The sequence below is a fragment of the Crinia signifera genome, chromosome 11, assembly GCF_055691185.1.
Source record: "Crinia signifera chromosome 11, ASM5569118v1, whole genome shotgun sequence".
In the NCBI taxonomy this organism is placed as follows: Eukaryota; Metazoa; Chordata; class Amphibia; order Anura; family Myobatrachidae; genus Crinia; species Crinia signifera.
The window spans coordinates 63,124,817-63,147,780 of record NC_139227.1 but is presented as its reverse complement, the minus strand read 5'-3'; the positions used below and the strand labels follow the sequence as shown (position 1 = coordinate 63,147,780).

At 45.3% G+C, this 22,964-nt stretch overlaps 1 protein-coding gene across 1 annotated transcript in view; it reads right to left on the bottom strand.

Moving 5' to 3' along the window:
• The window catches only part of LOC146045223 (transmembrane protein 272-like), an 88,683-nt gene that overhangs the window by 10,529 nt on the left and 55,190 nt on the right, over positions 1-22,964 (bottom strand). The window contains exons 3-5 of the mRNA XM_083163937.1: positions 12,284-12,343; positions 12,016-12,192; positions 1,747-1,910 (exon numbers count right to left, since the gene is read on the bottom strand). Coding sequence (XP_083020063.1) covers positions 1,747-1,910; positions 12,016-12,192; positions 12,284-12,343 — 401 coding nt within the window. The remainder of the gene's footprint in view (positions 1-1,746; positions 1,911-12,015; positions 12,193-12,283; positions 12,344-22,964) is intronic.

The following is a 22,964-nucleotide window of genomic DNA, read 5'->3' as shown; positions in this document are numbered from 1 at the left end:
CTCCTATGCGACACAGGACTATGCATCAGATTGTATTGGGTGGAAAACACAAACTATTTAATACTTTTCAAACAATATATCGACCCAAAACATCGTAATCGGATGAAATCGTGCAAAGTCATCCTTTGTGTATGTGGTTCTTAAGTTTGAAGTTGAAGAGTGTTATTGTGATACTGTACATTGTTTATTTCATAGACAAATATTATATATAAGGCACTCTCATCACTGTAAGAAAATCCCACCTAGTGGACACATGATTACCATTTTTTATTGTTTTAACATTTAATTGCTTGATGTTTGTTTAACAGATAATAATTCACTTACAGTATACATCTAATTGGCTGCTATATCTCGAATGGTGTGCACAAAGGGGCCAGAGCCGCAGCCTTCTCGGAAGCCGCTGGCTGGGTCTGTTGGGACAGCTGGTGTGCAAGATAAGGAGTCCAAATACATGGCATGGCCGAGTATGAAGAGGGCACCGACGGTTAACGCCACAACAGCGGGGGCCTCACTCAGGTAGCTGGCTAGGCTCAGCAGGGGGCCCCAGGCTGGGGCCCCCTGCATGTGAAGAGTCTCTACAGGGGCAGGAAAGCAGCATCCAGGAGATATCATCTGCCCAGGCCAGCAGAGGAAATGCAGTGAGAGAGGAGGCCAGGCCAGGGTAGCTTGCACTCATGTAAACGGATGAAGAGAGATGTGTTCTGGGCACCAGGAGGGACCTTTACTACACCCTCTTCCATTACCTGGTCACAGCTTGCTGCCTGTGTAGCCCCTAGGCCGTGCCTCATGGGCCTAGTCACAAATCCGGCCCTGCTTTCAGCCTGAGGAAGTGGTTGGGCGATCACAAAATGCATTGCCTGTTATAGCGCTGAGGAGATTCACATATATTACAGTAAGAATCCTTTTTTTCACTCCGTTATATTTTTGTTTTTATGTTTTTTTGTATTATTTTTTTAATTTATAATAAAAAATATATATAACTTGGTTATTTATTGCACAGCAATCTCTATCAGACTGTCCATAGCCTGTTCTCATCAGTCCATAATCACATTCTCAGCATCTAATTGGTATAACCATACACATTATGTTTCTATAATCCCTTTCAGTACTCTACCTAGAACGGCGCCCATCGCGATTTACATTTTAACATGCATTTCTATGTAAAATCGCGGCCATCGGTCGCATTGCATGCCATTATAATGGCATGCGATGTACATGCGATGCCTGCGATTTTACATAGAAATGCATGTTAAAATGTAAATCGCGTCGGTCGCATCGCATGCGGCCAAAAAAACGCATGCGATGCGACCAACGCGATTATACATAGGGAACAATGTTAAATGGCCCACAGACCCAAAATAGCCACCCTGAAGTGTGAAATGCCCCCCCCCCAATTGTTAACGCCACCCCACGATCAACGTCAACCCGAAGCGTGGCGAGCGCAGCAAGCCCGCGAGGGGCGGTGGTACGCGTCCTCTGACCTTTTCATACCCCCATAATTAACATTGTTCCCTATGTAAAATCGCGGTAATCGCGTCGGTCACATCGCATGCGTTTTTTTGGCCGCATGCGATGCGACCGACGCGATTTTTTACCTTGCGATGCCTAAGATCAAAATCGTGGGCGTCGTTCTAGGTAAAGAGTACCTCCCTTTCCTTAAATATATTCATTGAGATAAACATAAATAATTTGCCACCATACAAATAAAGAGCTAGGACATTTCTATATAAAAAAAAGCCTACTTACCATTAAACCCCGATAACCTGCACAACATCCGCATAGGCAAATAACTGCAACAAGGAACGCTATAAATATGTAATCGAAGATCAGGATTCCAAATGCAAATTTATAAACCAGATCATTACAACGTCTTGAATTGTCCTGGTAGATTCTAAACACCCAGACATTACCTGGGAAGCAAAAAGGAAAAAAGGGTCTTAAAGAATACAGACGTTTATTTTTACATATAATTGTATTATAGTGATATAAAAGTGTTTGCTACAGTACATTATTTATGTTGTGGATCAAATTTGAGGAAGGTTGTTGGGGAGGTCCATTATTCTTAAAGGTTTAATTTATGGAGCATTTTAATATAAGTTTAAACAAAAACTAATTGAATACATGTATGGGTAAGGTGAAAATTGTGGCTGATGTACATTTCGGCTAAAATTTATCTTTAACTTTTTAGTTTTTTTTTTCCATTTTGCAAAACTTGTTTTTAGTTTAGCTTTTGCAAAACTAATCATTGGCAATCAGATATTTAGATTTGGAAATGGATCGTGGTGCTCTGAACCCAAATGGCCGGCTGCTAAGTCGAGTGATCCCAAACTCTAGAATTGATGCTGATAGTATTGACCAGCGCTCAGGCACTACAAATAAATGATATATGGTAACCTTAGTGTAACCTGTTTGTTGGAAATGAATGGGTCTGTGAAACAAAACATGGGGTGAAAAAACAGTATTTATTTGTACAGAGGGACACACAGATGTGGTCTGTGTGTGCAGTGCCGTTCCCGGCCGGGAAGGCAGATGGTAGGGCACAGTGGGATGCACTGGCGGTCCTCTGGGGTATAATGATACTGCGGTGGTGGGAATGGTGGGGCGGTGGTGGATGTGGTGGGGGGGGGGATGCGGGTGGGGGGTAGGTAGGTGATATCAATGTGGACTATGCCCACAGAAAAGTCCCGGACAAAAGTCAATGGTGGAGAGTCAAATGGCGTCCTGGAGGATGGAAACCAGCTGGTGGGTCAAGGAAGGTGTCAGGGTGTCATCGAGGGCTGGCGTCCCAAAAACATTCGGCGGTGCACCGTGCACGTACCCGATACCCGATGCTTCTTCTATCGTCTGGAAGGTCCCTCGATGTCGTCCACGGTCTGGAGATAGCGCCGGCGTCTGCTGTGGGTGATGATGCCGGCTGTCGTTCCACGCCGCTTCAACACCTGCCGTCAGCACTTCCGGGTTCAGCGGGGTTCGCGTCTCCGGTAGTGGAGGCTGATGGAGCAGGGTGGGCTCAACTCGCTGGGGGAGGAGACTTAGTTGCTGTGTGGATGCTGTATGTCGGTCTGTGAATCCAACACGTTTCTGCCCTAGTGGGGCCCTTTTCAAGGATCCTTCCTCGTCGAGGGACCTTCCAGACGATAGAAGAAGCATCGGGTATCAGGTACGTGCACGGTGCACCGCCGAAGGTGTTTGGGACACCAGCCCTCGACGACACCCTGACACCTTCCTTGACCCACCCGCTGGTTTCCATCCTCCAGGACGCCATTTGACTCTCCACCATTGACTTTTGTCCGGGACTTTTCTGTGGGCATAGTCCACATTGATATCACCTACCTACCCCTCACCCGCATTTCCCTGCTCCCCCCCCCCACCACATCCACCGCCGCCCCACCATTCCCACCACCGCAGTATCATTATACCCCAGAGGACCGCCAGTGCATCCCACTGTGCCCTACCATCTGCCTTCCCGGCCGGGAACGGCACTGCACACATAGACCACATCTGTGTGTCCCTATGTACAAATAAATACTGTTTTTTCACCCCATGTTTTGTTTCACAGACCCATTCATTTCCAACACACAGGTTACACTAAGGGTACCATATATCATTTATTTGTAGTGCCTGAGCGCTGGTCAATACTATCAGCATCAATCAGATATTTAGATGAACTGTTTTGCAAATCTAGGGCAAAATGTTACTGATACGCAGGGCTGATTTGTACTGGACACGGAAGCCACAGAGGTACAGGACCTCTAACTAACGAAAGATTATCAAGACTTGGAAAGTGGAGTAGCCGACCAATCAATCAGCTTCAAACTGTTATAGCAAAGACTGTGCTAGATTAATGACAGAAGCTGATTTTTTGCTCTGGGAAGCTTTATCTCATACCACTTTATCTCTTACCAATGTTTGATACATCTTTCACTCTTTTTCTTATCACATAGTGGGCCTGATTCAGTACCGCTTGCTAAACTTAATGCCACGATGCCCGCCCCTTCTCCACCGCTGAATCCAATTCGACCCTGTCTGATCACTTATTAATCACGCACAGTGCATGAGGTTCGAGTTGAGCCATGCAGCTACAGTAGTTAAATGTGTCCCAATGTCTACATTCAGGATGATTGAATGAAGCCATAGAACTTCTTGATTGGTAAAAATTAGATGGTTAGATAACTTAATTGGCATTTATCTGTTGGATTATAGCAGAGTATTTTATATCTGGTACAGGGAAAATGGATGAAGCAGTGAAAATAGTGATGAAGTGGGCCAGTGCGGAAGTTGTCCATGCCAATCAATCAGCTTTGCGATTACATTTGTCAAATTAATGAAATATAATTATAGGTAGCAGTGGGGCAGGTTGCCATGGCAACTTCACTGGCTTACTTCTTCACTCTTTTCACTGCTTCATAATCTACTACAAAATTAGTAATGGAAATTGGAAACGTATATTAAATGAGTTCTTACTATTATTTGGGCATTAATGTTTAATATAACATTACAGTGTGTGGGTCATGGGGTCGACAGTAATAAGGTTGACAGTCAATAGATCAACCACTATTGATGGGCCATACTGTACGTCGACACATGAAAATGTTGACTTACCTTAAGTCGACATGGTCAAAAGGTCAACACAAGCAATATGTCAACATGAAAGAGGTTGACATGAGTTTTCACACTTTTTGGGTGTCTATGTCAACATAGGTCAACATGGACATCGTATAAGTGTACCATGCCCCCCCGCTTCTGTTAGGATTCTGGAGGGTACCGCCAAACCTGACCCCTAACTCTGTTGCCTCTCCTTGTGGTTGACGGACACGTGCGGTGCTAGTCTTAACCTATAACAACCGCATTCGAAGAAGCTGGTTATGCCAGCTCCAACCCCGATATTGCCCGGCCTTACATGAGACAACGTGTCTGCCAAGGTGTGGAGAGTGCAAGAGGAAAGCTGACTAAAGAGACACACAGTATGGGGTACCCCCAGAGTCTACAAAAATGCACTAAGGTAACAAATAACAAATACAAAAACAAATACAAGCCCAGACTACTGCACAAAAGAAGGAATGGCCCCTAGAGGGCAACCAGACCCCCAGTGCGAGCTGCTGCAACAATACAGAGATGGTACCGTACAAAATAATAATAATAAAAGAAGCAGCTGCAGGGAGAAGCCATGAAGCCATGGGGGGGGGGATGCTCTTACATCCGCGCCCCCTTACCGCTGCCCATCGCCGGTTACCGCAAACATACTTATCGCATATGATCTAACATATGTTGTAATTATCACAAAAGACCGCTCGCGTTATGAGCTGTCTTTTGCGTTGACCCGCCGATGAGCGGCGGGTCCCGGTGGCTCCCCCCTCCCTCTCTTACCCGGCTGCTGCGGAAGGGGGGGGGCTGGTTCTCCTCCTCTCTGCACCCGGAAGAGGATGTACAGTGTAGTGAGGAGGAGGTCACAGGTCCGGGCAGCACAGCACTGTGCTGCCCAGACACAGGTGAGGGGGGTCGGTGCGGGGTGGCGAGGGGTCGCGGTAGAAGCCCATAGGCTTCTATGGGGCATTGCCAGATTTTTCTGGCGATGCCCCCCGTCGCGGTTACCCGGCGGGGGATGCTTAGAGCATCCCAAAATACGGCAAAAACCTGATAACGTGGTTTTTACCATATTTTTAGTTTAGAGAATCTCCCCCATTGACTTATCTGGAATGATGGTATTACAGTAGACAGATCTCAGGAGGCTGCAGCGCAGGCAGGCAGGACTGCTAACCGGGACCAGGAACTTGGACACCGTAGCACTGGCAAGGCTTGGGGCTCAGGACGCTCGGCAGGAGGACTACACAGGGCAGTATCCAGGCTATGACAGGCTATGACAGAACTAGACAAGGCTAACAAGCAGCTACTGTAGGACAGAATACTGACTAGACTTAAACAGAACTAAAACTGAACTATAACTGGCAGGGTCTGCATGCTGAGAACCTAAACCTAAGAACTAAATAACCTTGCATGCAGCCACACATAAGAAGCAGGGTATGCATGCAACCCAGGGAGCTGGATCCACAAAACCTGGAGTACAGATCCAGGGAAAACATACAAGCTACAAACAGAATATATAAACTGCACATTTACAACGATCCGCTGGAGGTGAATCATAACAGCTTCGCTCACCATGCTTCGGGCACGGTGCCTTAATATGCACGGCACACTATTATAATCTAACTCTATGTCCACTTGGATGGTAAAGTGTGAAAAAACCAACATGAAAAAGTAATGTCAACCTTTCCCACGACAACCTATTGCATGACTATTTGATAATGTCGGCCTAAGGTATGTTGACCTTTTTATGTGTCAACCTATAGCCTATCAACCTATTTACTGTATCCCACATTGCACTGGTGTTTCCCCAGGTGTACAATCTACAGAAAATCCTACTGGCATAATTATTTGCTCCTGAATTAATATCTTTAGATTATTAGAAGCGATATAGCAATTTACCCCTCCAGAGTCCTGTGTTGATGGCAACAGCACTATTTTCCTGGCATTTTGCACATGCACAGTATGAAAAATCACTGGTAAAATGGCCACCACTATTCCTTTTCATTGAGACTTGGACTTGCAAATTAGACTCCGGCAAAGCTCTAGGGCATGTATGTCCAAACTATGGCCCTCCAGCTGTGAAACTACACATCCCAGCATGCTTTGCCATAGTTTTAGCATTCCCTAATAGGAAAACTGTGGCAAGGCATGATGGAACTTGTAGTTTCACAACAGCTGGAGGGCCATAGTTTGGACATGCCTGCTAGAGTCTACTTGTGACCAAAATCTGCTGCCTGGCTAAAAAGGAGGGGGCCATGATGGAGACTGCACACAGGCTATCTCCTCTATTAAAATGCCCCTGCAGTTTGCGGTCATAGGTGGAAATTTACTAAGATGGGATTTCTATTTCATATGGGATGCTGATATGGGCAACCAATCAGACTCTACTTCTTATTTATTTAGCACCCTCTAGAAGAAAATAGACAGGATCTGATTGGTTGCCCATAGCCAGGGCTATTTTTCAGTAGGCTCCAGCAGAAACTGACGCCCTTAATCTAGTTCACTCTTTCTGACAAAATATTTCTTAGATGGACAAAACCATGTGCACTGCAGGTGAGGCAGGTGTAAAACCCCACCCGAATCTAATTATCTCTGCACAAGTAACACCTGCCTCACCTGCAGTGCACATGGTTTTGTCCATCTAAGAAATATTTTGTCAGAAAGAGTGAACTAGATTAAGGGCCTCAGTTCCTGCTGGAGCCTACTGAAAAATAGCCCTGCCCATAGCAACATCCCATGTGAACTAGAACTCCCATCTTAGTAAATTTCCCCCATAATGTCAAGAAGAACATTGCATCATTTTATCCTGATCATATCCTGTTGTAATACAAATTAACACTGTTCGCAGTATAACTATAAACATAGTATTTTTAAAGCACCATGCTGACATCTATACTGTCAATAGCATTACAAAGTTTTAAATACCATTTTAATGGGGCCGACTGGTGCTGGGTTCACAGTGCTGACAAAAACAATTTCTGTGATGTCCTTGTTGACATAACTTTCCCAACACGCTGAGTGCAGCATTAAACAGAACATAACTAATGAATGACCATAGTTCACCCCTAGCCTCTTTTTACTTGGATTATTACAATAAAAATATTAAAATGTCGAACAGGTTCAAAAACCTATTTAGTATGTTGTAACCATGTCTGGAGGAATTTAATGATTTCCTTTTGGCAAGTGTAACGATTAGGTAGAAATAAAGATAACTTCTTTTGTGAAGTCTATATTCTGTATTACTATATTGGGGGGTATTCAATCACCGCCGCTATTTCCGACAGGGGATATAGCGGCGGGCGCCTATTCAATGTTCTCCCCACAACAACTGGGAGCATACCCCCCTTTTTCCCTTTGGGAGTCAACTTCTGGAACAAGTGAGAAAAATTGTCTAATGCTATACTGATATTCCCATTTTTACGCAACATATCAGGCTGTACACCATTATTGATTATTCGTGTTTATTATATTGGGCTGAGTATCAGCCATATTAATGTGTATATTATATGCAATTGCTTTTTTTATGTGAAACATCACAGTCTTTTATCAGTAATAAATAATTTGTAATACCCAATTGGTCATATCGTTCTATCTGAGCGCTCCACCATTTTATATATTGTTCGTTTCTTTCTTCTTTTGGGGGCTGACCTCCCCACGGTGGTAGCAGCTTGCCAAATCACTCACCTCAAAGCGCCTGTTGTATTATTCCACCTAGGTGGCACAATAGATACTAGCATTGAAGAGGTAGATCAACAAAATGGGCCCGATTTTAAAAGCTGTCAGGCCCGTTTTGCCGTGAACGGCCGCGATCCCGGCCGGATCACCACAATCCACGGGCATTTACATAGTTACATGTACGGCCGTTTACATAGTTTTTAACCAATAAATGTTTATCCAACCTGATTTTAAACGTATTTATAGTGTCTGCCGACACCACTTCTCCAGGAAGAGAGTTCCAAAGTTTGAATGCTCTGACTGTAAAGAATTTTTTCTTCTAGATGAACAAAATCTTTTTTCTTCTAATCTAAATTCGTGCCCTCGCGTCCTTGATTCCTTTCTAGTAGAAAAAAGGGTGTTTGACAGTTCCTTATATTGGCCCCTAATATATTTATACATGTTGAGCATCGTCTTTTCTCTAGTGTAAATAGTCCCAAATTGTTTAACCCCTTCCCGACATTTGACGTACATTTACGTCATGGTCGGGAAGTACTTCCCGACATATGGCATAAATGTACGTCATGGATTTAAACTGTCACCGCGTCTATAGACGCGGTGACAGTTTGGAGATGTCTGCTGTCCCTGACAGCAGACATCCCCCCTCGCCGCCCGGGGGGGGGCAGGGATGCCCCCCCTGGTCGGCGATCGCTGTGATTGGCTGTTCAAATCTGAACAGCCATTCACAGCGTTTCCTGTGTTACCGGCGGCTAAGCCGCTCGGTAACACAGAGATCGGTGGTGATCGGTGCTGTTAAGTACAGCACCGATCACCACCGATCCGCAGACCCCCCCTCCCACCCACCCACCCGGCAGCCGCTCTCCTCCCTCTGCTCTGATCCAGCAGCGCCGCAGCGCTGCCTCCCCCTTCCCTCCCCCCCGTACTTGGGAGAAATTGGGGCACAGATTTTGGGGTGCTTTGTCTCCTTCATTCCTTGTGAAAATGAAAAACTTTGAGCCAGAACTGCATTTTTGTGTAAAAAATTACATGTTTTTACACAAAAATGCAGATCTGGCTCAAAGTTTTTCATTTTCGCAAGGAATGAAGGAGACAAAGCACCCCAAAATCTGTGCCCCAATTTCTCCCGAGTATGGCAATGCCTCACATGTGACCAAAAAATACCAGTTGGGTGCATGGCAGGACTCAGAAGGGAAGGAGTTATATTTGGATTTTGCAGCACAGATTCTGGTTGAATGACCCCTGAAGCACCCATACAGTGGAACCCCCCCACAAGTGACCCCATTTTGCTAACTACACCCTTCAGGGAATTCATCAGGGGGTATAGTGTACATTTCAAACCCCCAGGGGTTTCACCAATTTTGATACAACTGAGCTGTGAAAATGAAAAATTAAATTTTTTCATTTTCACAGCCCAGTTGTATCAAAATTGGTGAAACCCCTGGGGGTTTGAAATGTACACTATCCCCCTAAATGAATTCCCTGAAGGGTGTAGTTTGCAAAATGGGGTCACTTGTGGGGGAGGTTCCTAACTTTTAGCATCTTATGGTGCCTAGAAACCTACATGGTGCCTAAAATATAATCTCATAAAAAGGAGGCTCCAAAATCAAGTAGGTGCTCCTTCTATTATGAAGCCTGTGGTTTGGTCAATGTGCACACTAGGGCCACATATAGGATATTTATGAAAACAAAAGAATTGGGGGAATCAATTTTTAGTCACATTTCTCTAGTAAAATGTACTGTGTTCCTTAGAAAAATGTATTAAAATTGCAAATCTGCAAAAAAAATGAAATTTTGAAATTTCACCTACACTTTGTTTTAATTCCTGTGAAACACCTAAAGGGTTAACAAACTTCCAAAATGCTGTTTTGAATACTGTGAGGGGTGTAGTTTTTGAAATGGCATCATTTATGGGGGTGTCTCACATACAAGTCCCTCAAAGTCTCATCAGAACTGAACTGGTCCCTAAAAAAATCAGTGTTTGAAATTTTCTTGAAAATTTGAGAATTTGCTATTCATATTTTAAGCCTCCTAGTGTCCAAAAAATTTAAAAGGAAGTTGAAATAATGATGGAAACATAAAGTAGACATATGGTCTATGTTAGTTATTAACTATTTTGAGTGGTATGATTATTTGTCTCACAAGCAGAAAATGTGACATTTTGCAAATTGCTAAATTTTCCATTTTTTTACGACATTTTGGTATTTTTCACAAAAAAACACAGACTGTATCGACCCAAATTTACCACTAACTTGAAGTACAATGTGTCACGAGAAAACAATCTCAAAATCACTGGGATAAGTAAAAGCAAAAAAAAGTTATCCCCACTTAAGTGATACATGTCAGATTTGAAAAAAAGGGCTCTGTCAGGAAGGCAAAAACTGGCTGTGTCAGGAAGGGGTTAATCTTTCCTCGTAGCTTAAATTCTCCATTCCCCTAATAAGCTTTGTTGCTCTTTTTTGGATTGTTTCTAATTCTATGATGTCCTTTTTATAGTGCGGGGCCCAGAACTGCACTGCGTATTCGAGGTGTGGTATAACCAATGATTTGTACAGAGGCATAATTACTTTTGAGTCCCTAGTTTCCATGCCCCTTTTAATACATGCAAAAATTTTGTTGGCCTTTTTTGTTGCTATATTACATTGAGCACTACACCCCAGTTTGTTGTCTATTTGGACTCCTAGATCCTTTTCGAGTATTGAATTACCCAATTCATCCCCGCTTAGGTTATAACTAGCACACTGGTTAATTCTCCCAAGGTGCATGACCTTGCATTTGTCCACATTGAACCTCATCTTCCATTTTTTTGCCCACTCATCTAGATTGTCAAGATCATTTTGAAGCGTGGTGACATCTTCTGATGATTTAATAACTCTGCTCAGTTTTGTATCATCCGCAAAGATGGATACATTGCTGAGTAACCCCATCCCAATATCGTTAATAAAAATGTTAAACAAAATGGGCCCAAGAACCGAACCCTGTGGCACTCCACTTAATATGGGTATCATATTTGATACGGCACTGTTCACGACCATTCTTTGTTCTCTATTATGCAGACACACCCCCTTTTTGATGATCGGCACCTGGAGATTTGCGGTCGAGCAAAACAAAAATGGGCCAGGGTCACTGCTGTCGGAACAGACCGACAGTCGTGACCCGGGATTGAATCCCCCTTTAATCTTTGTATATTGAATCAAATTGTGTTTTATGTAATTTGTAAACTAAAGCCATGATACGTAAAGTCTTCATATATAATCTGTGAGGAAATTTATTAAAGCTTGTAAAGAATGAAGTGGATAAAGATAAAGTACTAGCCAATTAGCTCCTAGCTGTCATTTTTCCCCTCTCTCATTTTACAGTCTACTAATTCAGGGCAACTTTAAGAATATAGGCAAAGGAGGCCCGTGTGCAACTCTCTAGACGGTAGCACTGTCAACTATAAACACAAGGTTCTCCCTATGCAATTTTCTCAGTGATTTTATTTGCTGCACTTGCGCAAAACACTAGGAAAATGGCCGCTGTGACATTTTCCAGGTGATTTTTGCAGCACAACTGCTGCTGCCGACACGGGTAAGTATTAAAATAAGAAGTGCGGTTTGGGCCCATCTGGACCCTGAGGGCCCGTGTGCACCATGCATACTGTACCCATTATAAATACACCAGTGTACTTAATATATACAATGGCAATGTCAGTTATATTATTCTCTGTAAATGTTATTCACTGGCAAAAATTCAAACCCCAAATGTCCTCATATTTACCTGCAATGAACCAGCAAAAGGAGAAAAGGCCCATAATGCTCTCTATGGCATTTGCTAGCTTGTCTATCACCAGCTTTAGTGGAAGGAGTGCAAATGCCACCAAACGAAAGACCCCTGCCACAATCAGGTAGATTGGGATTTTTGGCTCTACCGGACAGTTGTCAACATGCATGGAACCTGTAAAAAGAAAGTTCCAAAGATTACAACACAAAAATGTATTTACTTATCACAATAAATAATATTGCTCTATAAATCTATAGAGTCTTACCTATAATGACCATAGCAAGACTGAGAGCCGTCCACAGTAATACAGTAAATATCTGTAAGCCTGAAATAAAAAACAAATATTTATGTAATTGAAAGTCTTAACAATTAGCCCAAGGATTAGTACAATAAACATGGCTGCATTTGAGGAGTGCAAATGGGGCAGTTACCAGTGGCCTGGGTAAGGGGGGCTCTGAATACCCTTGTGCCCCCATTAAACACCCCCTGCAGTATTCACTACTGATGTCGCCCCCTCACCTCCAGCATATCCCTAGTCTAACTAAAACAAACATCCACATAAGTTATTTTTAGCTATGATAAAAAGAAAATAAATTAAAACAAACATCAATGTTCAAAATTACATGTTGCTGTATCCTGTCACTGTGTTGTGACCATAGCAATACCTACGGTTGTCTCACCCAAATATCTAAATATGGAGCACTGTCACTGAGACGAAGGGGACTTGAATCATATGTTTTAAATTACCAGGCAAGAGTAGTATTCTACATTATATACAGTCTGGTCCATAAATATTGGGACATCAACACAATTCTCATATTTTGGGCTCTGTACACCACCACAATGGATTTGAAATGAACCAGACAAGATGTGCTTTATCTGCAGACTTTCAGCTTTAATTTGAGGCTATTTACATCCAAATCAGGTGAACAGTGTAGGAATTAAAACGGTTTCTAAATGTGCCCCGTTCCGACAGTGCCCTCTGCAGCTCCCCGCCATCTGATGCAGCTGCCCCCAGCTCCCCCCTAAGGCTGGTCATCTCCCTGAAACAGAGACGGGCAGGGAAAGTACTCCCCACCGCCGTGTTGAAGGGGGCGTACGTGCGTGCGTGTGAGACGCTGGCGCGTTTATGTCAGATGTAGGGCCTCTCCGCCGGTGATTCTGGCGATTGGCACCACTGGCTGAGCGGTCCATCTGTATTTATTAAATTAAATCAAATATATCAGGGGCCAATATAAGGAACTGTCAAGCACCCTTTTTTATGCTAAACAGGAATCTAGGACGCGAGGGCACGAGTTTAGATTAGAAGAAAAAAGATTTTGTTCATCTAGAAGAAAACATTTCTTTACAGTCAGAACAGTCAAACTTTGGAACGCTCTTCCTGAAGAAGTGGTGTTGGCAGACACTATAAATACGTTTAAAATAAGGTTGGATAAACATTTATTGGTTAAAAACATCCACGGGTATGGATAAGTAACAATCTGTCTTTAAAATATCAGAACATACTATACAACAAGGGATTAGCTACTATAAACATAGGTTGAACTAGATGGACACAAGTCTTTATTCAGCCTCACCTACTATGTAACTATGTAAATTGTATAACCATTATAACATGATAACACATGAAAACGGTATTACTGAGCGTAAGGGAGGGATCGCTGTGTCACCAGGATAGTATCAGAGAAAGGGATTCGAATGGTAAATTCTTTCAAAAATCCCTTTTTCTCTTTCAACCTATCCTGGCGCAACCTTGGGACGTTCAAGAGCCGGTCCTTTGGGAGGGTACGCTCAGGTCTGCAGTTCTAATCACTGCTCACCCGAATGATGTGTGAAAATGTGAACAGATGACCAAATGGCAGCCCACCCTACTTGTTCTGCCGCAGCCCCGTGACGCACCGCCCAAGAGGCAGCAACCGACTCGGTGGTATGAGCCCTGATTTTGAAAGGCACTGGTCTGCCAACTTTGGTATAGGCCAAAGCAATTACCAACCTCAATCACTGAGCAATGGTCTGCTTAGAAGCAGGCAATCCCTTTTTTTTGTGTACATCATACAAACCAATCAAGAATCAGTTTTACTGAGTTCCTTCACTCTGTCCACATAAATGCGCGAACATCATCCAAATTTTTAATTCTGTCCCTTTTCCTGGTGTCCTCCGGGGAACTGAACACCGGAAGAACCATTTCTTGGTTTAAATGAAACGAAGAAATAACTTTTGGTAAAAAATGTAGGAACTGTACAAGCACAGCCTGTTAGGATCCGGGGGCAACCACGCCTGCCCTACCTCCGTTGCCTCAGACTAGGGTTGGCGGGCGCGTGCAGAACTAGGCTTCGCCATGCCACCTGATCTTAAGAGTGACAACACGCCCACCAAGGCCAGGAGAGAGCAAGGGGAACAGCTACCTAATGCCCACACGATGCAAGGGGCCCCTGGACCCCCAAGGGGTTGACTATACAGGGAGATTGGGAATGCTCCTACAGGTGATGAGACAAGGTAATCTATGGCTGGACGCAACAATGCGTGACGGTGGTATATATACACAATGGCAACAATGCTCAGAAGATGATATGAATAAACAATAATAAACAATGGCAACAATGCTCAGAAGATGGTATGCATAATAAACAATGGCAACAATGCTTAGAAGTTGGTATGCAATAATAATAAACCTCAACTGTACTATCCTGCACTGCGAGGGACAAGCCCCACAATGCAGACACCCAGGTTGGTATTAGGGAAACCAGGAGACAGGAGGAATACAAGGCAAAAAATCCAATGAACACTTAGCTGCAGCAGGGCAGGATGCAGTAACCAACACTACGAGACTCTGGAGGACTCGGGAACCAGGAACACCAAGGGATTGCTAAGCAGGGTCCACAAAGCTGGGACAGCACTAGTAGCACACAGGACTCTGGCTGGGGCTTGCACACGGCTGAATGAGGGCTGACAAGACAGTATAACTGGCCGGGCTACACAGGTCCAGATCCTTTATCAAGGCTTCTGGTAATTAGTGCAGCTGTGCACTCCAAGCTAGCATTCTGATAATGACACACCTGTGCCCAACTGACACTGAGAGAGCTGCAATGGCACAGGCTGATCAGTGGAGGCCACCAGCAAGTAAACACAAACACAGGCTGAGATAAACCCAGGGAGCAGAATCCAGGGAAAACATACAAACTGCAAACAGAATAAGTAAACTGCACATTTACACCGATCCACTCAGGGCGGATCGTAACACAGCCCTATGTTCATGGAAAATCAAAAACGGAGTCTTACAAGATAAGGCCTTGCAGAGGCGATTGCCAACAAAAATGTCAATTTCCAAGTAACGAATTACAGGTCAGTTGACCCTAATGGTTGAGAAGGAGGTTTCTGAAAAACTGAAAACACCAAGGACAAATCCCAAGGTGCCGCAGGTTGTTTATAAGGAGGCTTCCGTGTCGCAACTCCCTAGATGTAAGTCTGTACCACCGTTAACAAAGCTACTTTCTTTTGAAAGTAGATAGACAAAACCGATATTTGAACTTAGGCCGGAAGGGAAAACCATCCTGTAAAAACTCTAGAAGTCTAGAAACTTTAAACCTAGATGTGTGAACCGTTAGCCTTTTACACCATCTAATATAAATCTTCCAAACTATAATAGTTTGAAAAAGAAACCGGTTTCCTTGCATTAAACATGGTATGGATAACTTCAGAGAACCCCTTCTTCTTAGAGAAAGAGGTTTAAATAGCCAAGCTGTCAAATTTAGCCAAGCTAGGTCCTGATGTAAAAAAGAGACCATGTCTGAGCAGGTCTGGTCGAAGAGGAAGGCACCATGACGCTGTCAACAACCTCAGTGCTGGAGTACCAAGATCTCCTTGGCCCATCCGGTGCTATCAGAATGAAGCAAGTCCCTTGTGATCTCACCCTCTTCAGCACTCGGGCAATCATTGTAAAAGGAAGGAAGACATATGCCAACCTGAACTTCCAGGGCACTGTCATGGCATCAACGGCCCAAGCCAGTGGATCCCTGGTCCTTGAACCAAACTTGGGCACTTGGCAATTGTGCCGGGACGTCATCAAGTCCACTTCTGGATGACCCCAAACAGCTACAATCTCTTTAAAAACTTCCGGGTGCAAAGCCCATTCCCCTTCCAGGACGTCCTCCCTGCTTAGGAAATCCGCTTCCACATTCCAGATTCCTGGAATGAAAATAGCAGATAGAGCTGGAACATTAGTCTCTGCCCATTTGAAGATCCGAGACACTTCCATCGTCACCATCTTGCTGCGAGTACCCCCTTAGAGGTTTAAATACACCACAACCATGGCATTGTCCGATTTGAATGCGAATGGGAAATCCCCTCAGCATTTCTTCTGCTTTCGATAAAGTCTTGTTTTCATGGTCTTGGGTTTTCTGACCAACATGCCAAAAAGTTCCACTGGAAAGGCCCAGAATGGAATCTGGCATACTGAAGGGTCTCGAAAGATGCCCATCTTGCCCAGTAACTTTAGGCACTGCCCTTACTGATGGGCCTGGTAACCTCAGAATTGTACGGCCCAACTGACAAATGTCCCTGGCCTTCAATACCGGGATGAATACCAGATTGGTTTTGTTGCAGTTTCTCTGCAGCCTCTGCTTTGAACAGGAGATCGTCCAAATACGGGATGATCACAATCCCTTTGAGTCTGAGGGCAGCTGCCCTCACTGCCATAATCTTTGTAAACACCCTTGGGGCTGTTGCCCGGCCAAAAGGAAGTGCCTGAAATTTAAGATGTAGTTCCCGTATTGCAAAACGCAGTAATGACTGATGTTCTGCACAAATAGGAACGTGTAAATATGCATCATGAATATCCATAGACGCTAAGAATTCCCCTTGCTCTAGGCTCAGCAGAACCGATCTCAGGGATTCCATTCTGAAATGATCTACCTAAACTTGTAGATCTAGGGACTTCAAAATCAGAATTGGTCTGAATGAGTTGTATGGCTTCTTTCTTTCCTGTCGCGGTACCGGGACCACCATACCCTTTTGGCTCCCCCAAAAAGGGCAGCTCTGAGGCGAGCCTCCCTGGGTAATGGAGTAGGTAGAAACGTCCTTGGAGGAACCCCCTTTAGATTTATCCTGTAACCCTGGGATATCACATTTAGGACCCAAGGATCCTGGTCCAAAATGGCCCAAGTGTCCCGGAACTGCAAAAGATGACACCCCCCCCCCCCACCTTGAGAACAATCCGTCATCCTTCTGGCCGTCATGCTGAGGATTTCTCTTCACACTTGGAGGCCTATCTTTTTGTAAAGGCCTCATAATGGGATCTTAGTGCTTTTTTCTGCTGGATCCTCCTCTAAAGGAGGAACAAAAGGAAAGCGTAAAAGCAGCAAATGTAGATGAAGCTTGTTTGGCTGTCGGCGTGGGCAGGAAAGTACTTTTCCCCCCTTTTGCCTGTTTAATTATGGCTTCCATTCTGAACCAAAAATAACTCTCCCTTAAAAGCCAAAGCCTCTAGGGACTTCTTGGAGTCATTGTCAGACTCCCAGGCCTTGAGCCACAAGACTCTTCATGCATTTACAGAAACAGATGATACTTTGGCCGCCATTTTAACTTTTCAGTGAAGGCCAAGGCTTCTGGATCTGGTTGTAGTAAAGCACACTATCATAACTTTTAAAGGACATCTCTGCCCCGCACTCTCCCTCCTCTTTTGAATCCACATATAGGAGGAGAGGATAAGGAATGCCTAGAGGAAACCCCAGGTTCCTTATAAAACTGCTCCATAAGGGGATTAAATCTGTTTATACCTTGAACAGTGTCCTGCATTACCTGCAGAAAAACAGACTCCCCCTGTAAAGGAATGGAGTAGATTGAATGGAGTAGATTGTTGAGAGGATGACAATGGTCTTTCACCAGCTCATCCCTCTGTCTATTCAAAACCTGCACCCTCTGAGCATGTGCTCCTCTGGGTACAGCTTCATCAACAGGGCAAATATCCCCTTTTTGGAAACCCATGCAGAAGCAATGACAGGTCTAAGCAACCTTCTAGCGGGATGCAGTCAATTTCCCGGCGTTTAGAATCCCGACCGCCAAAATCCCAAAACTTTCTCCCTCCGTGGGTGTCCACGACACCCATAGAGGGAGAATAAATTAGCGTGCCGAGCGCAGTGAGGCACCGGGCCCGCTGCGTGGCGAGCACAGCTCCACGTCACCCCTTGTCAGGATTTCGGCGGTCGGTATTCCAGCGTCGGGATTTTGAACGCCGGGATTCCGACCGCCAGGATTCCGACTGCTGGGATTCCATACTGAATCCCTTCTAGCTTTTTTCACAGGTAAAACAGTTGCTTTAGACAATCTAGCAACGGGGGCATCTACCAAGGGAACTTATTACCCCACAATTTAGCATGCTCTTCTGGCATGGGATACAGGCTTAAAAACCTTTCCGGTATAAGGAGTTTTTTATCGGGCTTTTTCCAAATCCCTCTCCTGCAAGGCCTCATTTGAGGGGAAAGTGACTGCGTCTCTGCACTGCCTTTTAAACACTCCCAGCATTGGAGATGTATCCACATCGGACAGATTTAATGCCTGTTTAAAAGCAAAAATCAATCCTCTTTACCAGGGACAGATATTTCTATATCTTCCCTCTGTTCCCAGGACATCCCTGCCACATACTCTCTCTTCCTTTGATTCCACATTAAGAATAGGAAGAGAGGTTATGGATTGCCTAGAAGACACTTCAGGTTCCTTAAAAAACAGCTCCCTAAGGGTATTAAACTTTTGAAACCCTTGAGCCGTATCTCGCATTGCTTGTAACAGAGCTGGTTCCCCTTGAAAAGGGGAATAGAACCATGAGGCTGTTGCGAGGATGACAATGGTCTATGAGATTTCACCAACTCATCTCTCTGTCTAACATCTGCACCAATGTAGTTACAGACTTGCCCAGAGCAGCTTCAGGCTGTTCTCCCCTATGAGCATGTGCTCCACTGGGTACAGCATCACACACAGGACAAACGTCTCCTTGTGTCATCTGCTCAGGGGTTAAATTTAGCACACATAATATGCAGCAATTTAACCTGGCCAGCAATTCCTCCCCTTTTCCAGCAGCATTACTGTCAATACTGTCATTTCCACAAAATACACACAGTGCACAATGTCAGGCAAAAGTACTTATCGGTCTGCTGGGGTGACCCTCCTGGTCAGCGGGGTAGCGTGGCCTCAGGAGAAAAGCAAGTTCTCTGTTCCAATCTGTCCTCTCAGCACACAGCCCGGGATTAATGGCGCCAAAACAGAGTGCAGGAAGAGACCTTAAAGTCCCTGCTACAGCGGGGCCTGAGGCTTGTTTCGCCTTCTGCCTCCTGTAACCGCTCCTTCTCCTAGTGCCTCCTTTTGGATGGGGATCACTTTGAGTTGCCCAGCTTGTGGGCTCCTGTGACAGGCTGCGACCTCCAAGGAGTTCAGCCTGTAAACCCTTAAATCCAAGATGGCGGCCGCCATCGCAGAGATACCGTCGCCCACGATCCCCACCTATGTGGGGAGCCGGCTTTGGGGTCCCCCAGGGCCCAAGAAAATCTCCTTTAGTAAGGAGGATTTAAGCACTGTACAGAGAGACCAGACAGTGTCTCTCTGTACACAGGGTGCTGACAGGACATGCTTCTGTCAGCCCCTGCTGCTCTGCCAGTGTGAGGATTCTCAATGAATCCTCCACTGTGCCTGTCCTAACTAAACTGTAAAATTAATAAAATAAAAAACACCCTAGTTAACTCTTTTCTGGCTGCTTTGCATCACTCCTTCAGCATAGCACCCACTCCTGTGGGCACCTAAACGAAACTGAGGAATCCTGGGAGACAGAAGGGAGGAGCCTGCCTCTCCAAAGCTTTAGCATAGGTGCCTGGCTCCTTCAGCACCCCCTCCTACATTCCAAGGTTGAGCTGTGTCACCAGGATAGGTTGAAATAGAAAAATAGTTAACAATATTTTTTTTTATTTTGATTAAATTTGATTAGTAAAATGTTATAAAAAGACACATAATAATTACATACATTAGGGGGAAATGTATTTCACATGGGATGTTGCTATGGGCAACCAATCAGATACTATCTATTACAGTATATTCTAGAAGGTGCTAAATAAATACGATTCTGATTGGTTGCCACATTTCATGAGAAACAGAAATCCGGTCTTAGTAAATTTCACCCATAAGTGTAAGAATGCTTTGAGAACAGTTTTTTGTAAAAAACTCCAATAGTAATTGGTCATCATGTGATGATCCCACATTAAATAAATCATTTAGTTCCTGAGAATATATGTTTGGAGTAGCAGAACTTCCTTCAAACCCAATTTGTGTTGCCACTAGCACTGGATGAAAAGAACATTTTCACATCATCAACTTTGAACAAAGAACTGATTGATGCTACAGGTAACTCTTCGCTATGTGGTATCAGTTGTTTTAATATATAATGAATTAATACTTGGGTGTTCCCATTTCTTAAATTGTTTAATACTCTTCACAATTACAGCACAAAAATAGCAGTCACTCACTTGATTTTGGCTCACACTACATCTTAAATACAAATGGAGCAGCTCACATTGGAGCTGCTCCTTCACCGACATTCACCGCCTGCCGCAAGAAGGGGGTGCGCGTGCACGAGATGCTAAAGCGACCCATTCTGACACATGTGTACCCGGTGCCGTCACTCTGAGCGCTACGGTACTGTCCAGTGATCATGCTTCCATTTCCTGGTTACTGCTGTTACTTGTCCCGGGATGATAAGTAATTTGGGGTTGCAGCATATTATATGGAGTTGGGGGGGGTGCAGAGTATGCGGTATATGGAAAGAGCAGTATATGGAAAAGGGGGCGTCCGGTATATAGAGTGTACTTTATGGAGGGGTAAAGCAGGTACAGTGTGTATATAGGGGCAGTATATGGTGGGGGTGCAGAATATGGAAGATGATGTGCAGTGTAGAAAGGAATGTGTGTGTGTGTGTGTGTGTGTGTGTCCCGAATGGAGCTCCATTTGGTGCTCTCCATCTGCCGCTGGCGGAACCAAAGAGGTGAGGAGCAACATTTCCTTTTTCTGTCTGTATAGATGATTGTCCTGCAGGCATGCCAGTAGGCTTATCACATGGTCAGGGCCGCCAAGAGGGGGGGGGGGGGGGGGGCGGGTACAATTTACCTCGGCCCGGGCATGTCAGGGGGTCCCGGGTCGCAGCTCACGCCCACTTTTTAAAAAATTCGGCCGGCAGGTATGCGTGTGGCTGGGGCGGCCGGGGTGATGGGCTGTGTACCGGCTGCTCCCTCCCTACATCCTTACCCCGCAACAGCTTCCTGAACCGGTGAACTGTCCACCACTGCGGAGTCTGCAGGAAGCTGTGGGCTGTGGCCGGGGGAAGGGGACCGACATAGGGAGGGAGGGGGAGCTCAGGGAGGCTGCGAGGACGGGGGGGGGGGGGGGAATGGCAGCAGATTTAAAGGACAACCACAGTAGTCGTCCCCCACTGACTGATTCAGTGTTGTCAGTCAGACAGTTTCTCTCCTCCCCCCACCCCCTCCATCAGTTTGGGTGTGCTGTGTCACATGCCACTGAAGGAGGAACTGGACTAGGCATTGCAACAGACGGAGCTCAGCAAAGGGCCAGGCTGACTGACAGAGGTCATGGTGGGCACTCCGCTGAAGGAGCAGCACATCGTTCTACTCAGATGCTGCCTGTGATAAGAGGCTGGACTGACTGAAGAGGTCATCATCAGAGGAGAGGTGAGTAGAGGAGACTAACCTGCAGGGCACACTCACTAAGGGCCAGATTCTCTAAGCTTCAAAAGTGATAAAATGGAGAGTCATAAACAGCCAGCCAATCAGCTCCTATCTGCTATGTTACAGGATGTGTTTGAAAAATGTCAGACAGTAGCTGATTGGCTGGTATTTTATCACTCTCCATTTTATCACTTTTGAAGCTTAGAGAATCTAGCCCTTAATAAGATGTTGCCACTGACAGAAGGGGGGCCACTGATGCTTCTGGTGATCGTGGCTGCAGCCTGATTCTCACTCACATGCAGATGTCTGCCTGTACAAGTGTGAGGGAAGAAGAAGCTTGGGGCTGGTATCATCAGCACCAGTGGGCCTCTCTGTGTCAGTCTTAAGAAGGTGGCATGGGGTTATGTGCCCCCTCCTGGGGAACGGACTCGTAGGAAGCTGGCTGAGCTACTCAGTCAGCTGTGTCTGCTCCTCCCCCTTCGGCTTCTATGGCTTAGCCCCTCCACCCCATGTATGCCTCTGTCACCTCCCTCTCCCCATGTCTACCTCTACCACCTCCCTCCCCATGTGTGTCTATGCCACCTCCCTCTCCCCATGTGTACCTCTGACACCTCCCTCTCTAAATGTGTGCCTCTACCACCTCCCCTTCCGATGCATGCCTCCACCTCCCCTCCCCATGTGTGTCTATGTCACATTCTCCCCATGTGTGCCTCTACTATATCACCTCCCCATTTAGCCCCAATTCCTTATTTATTGTTGTTCCCCTTTAAATTATCCCCATATGCACATTTGGGGGGGGGGGGGGGTGGCGGGGTTACACATAGTGCGCACTTGCTCTGGGCGCAAGGTGTACACGCTACCCATCTGGCTTCACTTACAGGACACAGCCTGCATGTGTGTCAGCACTGGTCACCTCAGTGCACCAGGCTGTCATCCACACAGCTGGAGCTGTCGCTGGATCCTGCTGATCACAAGGCTGTGTTCCCCACCACTGATCCCCTTACAAACCCTGCTGGAGCCCACCTGGTGCACCCAGCTATAATCCCATGCCACCTCTGGAGCCCCGCTGGATGCTCATATGGGGTGCGTCCAGCTGTCATCCCCACTGCTGCACCATCGGACTCCATCACTGGACCCCTGGTAGGTAGGCTTGCACATTAAATAGCCTACTATAATGCATCACTATGCCTGTGTACCCGAATTTTGACTCATTCTGTGTGAATTTAGCTT